General features: G+C 49.7%; 1 protein-coding gene across 1 annotated transcript; it reads right to left on the reverse strand.

The window, feature by feature from the left end:
- Nucleotides 1–524: 524 nt before the first annotated feature.
- On the reverse strand, nt 525–1,853 carry LOC145813929 (uncharacterized). Its single transcript, XM_082910352.1, has 3 exons — nt 1,410–1,853; nt 1,225–1,323; nt 525–984 (listed from the first exon to the last, which is right to left on the reverse strand). The coding sequence occupies exons 1-3, from the start codon at nt 1,668–1,670 to the stop codon at nt 700–702; spliced, it is 645 nt and encodes a 214-aa protein (XP_082766478.1). The 5' UTR covers nt 1,671–1,853; the 3' UTR covers nt 525–699.
- Between the last annotated feature and the right edge of the window lie 5,226 nt (nt 1,854–7,079).

The raw sequence follows: 7,079 nt of genomic DNA on the forward strand, positions 1-7,079 counted from the left end.
TGTGTCGTGTCTCTTTCATTTGACGGTCTCGTCTTTTGTTTTGAGTCTCTTTCTGAGCTTGTCTTGTCGTGTTTAGGTCGTGTACCTCTTTGTTTGAGTCCTCCCCGCTGTGTTCAGTTGTAGGCTCGATATCCCGGTCTGAAAAACCCTCATTCGATTTCAAAAAAATCGCTTATGCTTAGAATGCTGTGCCATTCTCTACATTTGAGCGTGTTCTGACTCCAACTGGTTCCACTTTTGAGGTCCGTCCTGACAGATTGGGCCGTTTGTTCAGAATTTGCTGTGTGCAGAATGAATCAAATGCCGTGTTATGGGCTGTATGCAGATTAATCCCCAACAGAGTAAGGGCTGTGTGTCCAGAATCAGGCAGTGGGTTGCTTGGGTTATTTTGCTGTCGGCTGTTTAAGTTATCTGATTATTACAGTGCAAGTGTTCAATTTTCAGATAACCAATCAATTTCGTTTACATTGAGGTGTAACATGATGAGATGCGATGCAATGCATGAAATGTGTAAATGTAAACACTTTTTCAGATAAAAAGTCCGTTTCATTTCATTATCTTTTCAAATGTACAAGTTTTGGAAACAAAATCTGCCTGCGGCAGTACAAGGTAATCTATCTACCAGCCAAAAAGAAAAGTACAAAGAAAGAAAGAAAAGATAGCAAAAATCTGCATCTGTGTCGATCACTCCAAGGGCCGTCAGTCCATCCTGGTCCTCTTCCTGGACGAAGGTCCAGGGGCATCATCAGCGTCGTCGTCAGAGCCCGAGCTAGAATCGCCTCCGGTCTCCTCCTCCGATGACCCTGCCTCCGCCTCTGACTCCTCCTCGTCGTCATCGTCCGGGACTGGAGCTCGCGAGCTACTCCCGACGTGAGTACGCCCTCCCCTGGTACGGGGAAATATCCTACCCTCCTCATCTCTCCCCCGAGCAGGGACAGCAGGTCTAGCTGGAGCACCTCCCGCCATGGGAATCTGAAAAGGAGGCTGAAAAGTACACGAAAGGGAAATGCATCAGTATGCCGTGAGCAGTTTATCAGTGCAGAATGCAGTGTGTGAGTACAGTGTATGAATTCCGTGAGCAGTTTGTCAGTACAGAGTTTAGTGCAGAATGCAGTGTATGCAGTGTTCAGATACTGTGAGATCAGTGTATCGGGTGTTGTGCCGTGCATCAGATTATGTAAAGCAGTGAATGAATGGTTTGAGGCCAGTGTCAGAAGGACATACCGGTATGCTGTAGACGGCTAGAAGGTCAAATGTCCGCTGGAGCATCCCCATCATCGAGGCATTCATCGCCAACGACTGACGGGTGTACTCAGAAGAAGCCTGCAAAGGTATCAGATGCATTAGTATTCTGTGGAATATCAAGTAAACTGAAATGAAATAACTGTACGAAGTGCAGTGATACATACCGGCGGAAGGTCGGGGATGTCAATGAACTCATGCCCAGCCGGTGGAGGGGCGAAGGGGATCTGATAGGTCGCCCCACCCTGCCCCTGGAAAGTCAGTACAGCGGGCAGGGCAGGCCAGCCAGCTCCTCGTCCACCCCGCACTCCGCCCCTGCCACGGACTCGGGCCCTCCTCGAAGATCCAGCCCCTGCTCCCGCTCCGGCCCCAGCCGCTGATGCCACAGGCCTGGCCTCCTCTGCTCGACGGCCGCTCAAAGGTCGCATCAGGTACGTCCGCACGTACTCCTGATAGTCGCCGGTGCCTCAGAAGCCGGCCTCCTCCCAGCCGATGGAGTAATCATCCAGCTGCTCAGGGGTCAGCCCCTCGGTCTCCCTCATCTCTGCAGGAGGGTGAGCCGGGACTATCTGCTCAGGTAACCCGCGGGTCTGGCGTAGAAAACGCTCCCCCAGGTACCAAGCCCGATAGACCGGGCCCTCTAGCAAGATCCGGAAACGCGAGGTCTCCTCAGCACCAGGGAACCGACCCCGCATCGCCGACGGCAAGGAAGCCCATGGCCGCCATGTGATCTGAAAGTAACAGACAGTTTGTTATCTACTGTTATTGAAACATGCAGTGGGAAAGTGAAGCTAAACGAACTGAAAGTAAAGCATACCTCTGTGGGGGTGATGGTGTCGAAATATCGGCGGAAGAAGCCGAATGTCTCCCGTGGTCGCCGGGTGCATCTCCCGTCGAAGCGACTCGAGAACGGGACAGCCGGAGGAGGCTCCGCAACTGGCACGGGAGCAAGCCTGGGAAAGTAGGCGTAAACCCACAGCTGCAAAACAGATGTCAGTATGACTATCAGATAAAGCAGGATATACAGAATAAAGCAGAAATGGCAGAGCCGTGTGTTGTGCAGTGTATTGTGTGCAGTGCATAGTGTGAGCAGTGTACAGTCAGTGTAAAGCAGAATGTATGTGTGTGCCGTGTGTACAGTATACAGTGAGTGTAAAGCAGACCGCAGTGTGTGCAGTGTACAGAGTACAGAGAATATCGGACAGAAATGAAAAGCGGAGAAGAAATGTACCTCCCAAGCCCGCCAGTAACCTCCGAGCAGCTGGCCACTGCCGCGAGAAGCCGAGCTCATATAGCCGTACAGGGTGGCCAGAGCAGCGTCGCCCCAGTCATAGTGCAAGATATCCCGGACGTCCACCAGTGCGCTGAGAAGGCAGAGAGGCACGGTGTTCGCCCGGTCGGCGAAGATAGTAGTCCCGAACAAGAACATGAGGAAGCCGCGAGCATACCTCTCCTCGTCCTCTGGGGTCATCTGCACCTCCTCCAAAATGGGCTGGACCCGAAACTGTGTCTCAAACCAGGAGTACCGCACGAAGCCTGGACGAGCTAGTGGTGGGGCCTCCCCCAGTAGATGGACCTGAGCGGCGGTCCACTCATCCATGTCGGTGTCGAAAGGGATCGGATCACCCCCTACCCCGATGCCTGTGAGCATCGAGAAGTCATAAGGGGTCATCGTCATGTCCCCTGCAGTAGAGAAGTGGAAAGAATCGGTGGTGTCCCACCATCTCTCCGCCAAAGCGGCGAGAAGAGGCCTGCATGTGGAGAGCCTAGAGAGCCCTCGGCAGAAGGTGCCGAAGCCCGCTCGGTCCACGATGCGCTGGACCGCATCAGGGAGCTCATCATACCACTCCCGCGCACCAGTATTCCCATACCCGCGAATGGTATGGGAACCCTCCTGCAAACAGAAAACAACAATTGCAGGACAACATTCAAAATGCAGTTTTGAAAAGACAGATATGGCATGTATGCAAGTTTGTCAGATTCAGGCAGATACCGGGTGCCGGTGTGCTTACAGTGAAATACGTGTGCTGTGTCAGCGTCTTTGGGTGTTTCAGAACAGATGTAGCGTGTGTGCAAATCTAACGGATTCAGATAAATACTGGGTACCAGTGTGTGTGCAGTGAAATACAGTGTGAGCCGTGTGTTTGGGTGATTCAGGACTAGTGCAGTGTGTGTGCATGTGTCAGTCTCAAGCAGATATCAGTTGTATGTATGTTTACAGTCAACTACGGTCTACGGCATATCAGATTTCAGCAATTAAAGAATACAGCTAACTATGGCAGTTTTGTATCCTACATGGCAGAAAGTAAAGCAGAAGATGAAGAGTTACCTCGGGAGTGCCGAATGAAAGGTGGGAGGTAGGCTCGCGTAGTAGTAGCTCAGGCGCCGCGTACCTCTCAAAGCTCCGGAACTGACGCAGGCCGTCTGGGGGCAGAACGTGGATCGCCGGCCGGTAGATCGCCGGGTCGAACGGGCGCTCGCTCAGTGGTAAGAGCTCGACCCCGGGATCCATCTCGTGGTCCGGGGGAGTCCCGCCACGTGGAATGTTGTCCGCCATGTAGAGAGTGGTGTGAAAATGGCCGGAAAAGGGAAAACCGAGCCGGAATGCGAAGAGTCAACTGAAAAGTCAACTCCCGAGAGGGTCGGAAATGGCCGGGAAGGCCGGAATGTGAAAAGGCACGGAAATGAAGAGGAAAGTGAGGGGAACGAACCCCGAAAAGGCGAGGACGCCAAACGAGGCACCGAAACGAGAATGTGATCGGTGGAAAATGTCCGAAACGCGAAGAGGATCGCGAATCCGACGACGAAACGGGCGTAGAACGCGAAGAAACGGGCGAAAAATGAGAGAGAAATACCCTAGAGAGAGAAAGGAAGGGATTTCGGCGGTGGAGAAGTGAAGGAATAGGGCTTAAAGCCCTATTTTATAACACCCAAGGTGAAAAGACAAAACTGCCCCGCACCAGCAACTGTTTGCCGGTCGGCACTTTTTTGTGCCGATGGAATTGTTTTTGTGCCGATGGCCAGCCGGTGGCCTCATCTTTCGGCCGGTGGGGTTCCCACAGCCTTGTTTAGGCCATTTGAGAAGTTTGTGGTCTTCATAGCTCAAGAAAGTGCAAGAAAGTGCATCTCCGACGCTCAACCGACCTCCATTTTGACCGCAGGCCGTGTCTCCAGTGCGTGGCACTCGAATTCATGCAAGGTGTATTCTTTTTGTATCCTTTTGAATTCAAAAGTTGCCCCATGTGTGTTGCACAAGTTCATCACACTACTTCGGTGCATTACATCGCACTGTTGTGCGCCGTACATTTGCATTGTTATGCACGTGTTACATGCGTTGCAACACGCACCCCTTTGCATTGTCGTGCACATTTCTCATGCATCATTGCATTTCCATTCCATGCATTGTCATGCATTCCGGAATATGTGCGTTGTTGCGCATTTAAGCCCATTTACACTCCGTGTGACATGCACGTCACACTTGGTATCGCACTGTTTTGTGCATTTCAAAATTGTTCGCGCTGTTTTGCGCATCGCACTGTTTTGTGCTTTGTATTATTCGCGCTGTTTTGCGCATCGCACTGTTTTGTGCATTGTATTGTTCGCGCTGTTCTGCGCATTGCACTGTTTTGTGCATTTCAAAATTGTTCGCGCGGTTCTGCGCATTGCACTGTTTTGTGCATTTCAAAATTGTTCGCGCTGTTTTGCGCATCTCATTGCATTTTGCATGCATTCCATCGCACTGTCCTGTGCACTCGCGTTGCCTAACGCATAGCGCTATCTTGCGCATCATACCATCGTGCAATACACGGTCTGGCGAGACCTTAAACACGCACGGTCTAGGAGACCTTAAATCCTTTGGAGGTGCGAAACCTTCAGCGCATTGTCACGCGTCTTGTAAATACCCCCGCGGTCTGGCGAGACCTTAAACACGCATGGTCTGGCGAGACCTTAAACACGTACGGTCTAGGAGACCTTAAATCCTTGGAAGGTGCAAGACCTTTATTGCATTGGTGTGCACACTATTGCTTTGTACATATCTTAAGCCGCGTGTTGTCGCGCATCTCATGCAACATGCATTTCATACATCATTTGCATCTCAAAAACAAAACAAACAAAAACATGCATTGTCATGCATACATTTTGCATTCCGGTCTGGCGAGACCTTAAACACGCATGGTCTGGCGAGACCTTAAACACGTCCGGTCAAGGAGACCTTAAATCCTCTGAAGGTGCAATTCCTTCGGTGTTTGTCGTGCCCGAACGACTTTTCGGTGGTCTGGTAAAGCCACCTGTCTGTGCTTGCGATGAGTTCCTAGAAGACCAACTGGGACGGTGGAAACTAGAGTTCGAACGGCTTATGCCTAGAACGCAAAGGTTCGGGAGTTCCGAGACTAAAGTCTGGTTTAAATACCCAGAGGTTTACCCTCGGCTTGAAATCTGTATGGAAGCCCCATAGGTTGAGACAGCATGTCTACGCCTCAGTTCTGGATACTGAACCAACCTAGTATATCACCCTGTTGGTAAGATAGGGAAAGTTGCAATCATAGTCATTGCATCATAGTGCATTGTCATGCACTTGCATTGTAGTTTGCATGCATTCATTGCATCGCCTTCCATCTATGGCTTGCGCCTTTCCATGTTGAGCTTGGTCTGGTATGTGCCCTTACTTTTCATGTTAAAACACAGTTCTGCATGTGTATCGCGCCGATTCCACGCTGATATGTTGGTTGAGGGTTGCGGCACCTTTTTTGTGTTACACATGGCTCGTACGTGTGCATGCCATTCCTAGGCAAGATTTGGTTTGGCTTGTATGCCATATTCATTGTATCCATATCCATTCCATTGCATATTTGTAGATATTGCATTGTAGATTGCATGCATTCATTGCATCACCTTCCGCCTATGGCTAGCGCCTTTCCAGGTTGAGCTTGGTCCAGTATGTGCCCTTACTTTTCATGTTAAAACACAGTTCTGTATGTGTATCGCGCCGATTCCACGTTGATATGTTGGTTGAGGGTTGCGGCACCTTTTCTGTGTTACACATGGCTTGTATGTATACATGCCTTTCCTAGGCAAGATTTGGTTTGGCCTGCGTGCCATATCTATCCATTACATTGTAGTATAATTTTTGCATCCGGCATTAGGATCGTAGTCTTTTCTCCAGCGGGTCGTTTCCCCACTTATGTCAATTCCACCCAATACTTGTTCTTGTGTCTGTCTACAATACTCATAGCTCAGTTGACCGTTCTATGGTAGACAGACTTGTTATCTCCATCAATCTATTTGACATAGGTGTGGTTTCAAACCGCTCGTGATTGGATCACGATTCAAATGCTTTGCATGTAACTTGCATTGTTTCAATTACGTTGCATCTTCATTTGCATTGTTTATACATTGTTTTATATATATTGAATATCGTTTTGCATCCATTTTGCATTGTCATGCATGTTGCTAACCATATTGTACCTGTTAAGTTTGTTTTCTTTGCAGGCACGATATTGTATGTACGGTTCATTTGCAGCTGGTGCAACCGGACGAGCCGCACAGGTATTGTATCTCCCGAGTGAGACGTTTTGAGAATTCCATAATTCTCTTACATCCTTTCTGCATTGTAGTGTAGTTTGGTATGCTAGCTTAAAACTGTCGCATGTTTGCTTCGTTACAGCTTTCTTTGCATGATCATAAGTTATGCTCGGCTTCGTGCATTGTCTTGCATTTTGCCCCTGCCTCCGGGCGCATATCTTATTTGTCTTGTATGTTTGTCTGAGTCTTCGGCCTTGTCAAAAATGGGTCGTCTCTGGGCTTTGACATTCACTCCCGTCATTGTTATGACTTTC

Source organism: Camellia sinensis, chromosome 15 (genome assembly GCF_055761805.1).
Source record: "Camellia sinensis isolate YWXY chromosome 15, ASM5576180v1, whole genome shotgun sequence".
NCBI lineage: Eukaryota > Viridiplantae > Streptophyta > Magnoliopsida > Ericales > Theaceae > Camellia > Camellia sinensis.

Coding starts and splice junctions, on each gene's coding strand:
- LOC145813929 (XM_082910352.1), bottom strand. CDS start 1,670: ATGCGACCTTTGAGCGGCCGTCGAGCAGAGGAGGCCAGGCCTGTGGCA. Junction 1,324..1,409: donor ACATCCCCGACCTTCCGCCG/GTATGTATCACT, acceptor ATACCTTTGCAG/GCTTCTTCTGAGTACACCCG. Junction 985..1,224: donor TAGCCGTCTACAGCATACCG/GTATGTCCTTCT, acceptor TGTACTTTTCAG/CCTCCTTTTCAGATTCCCAT.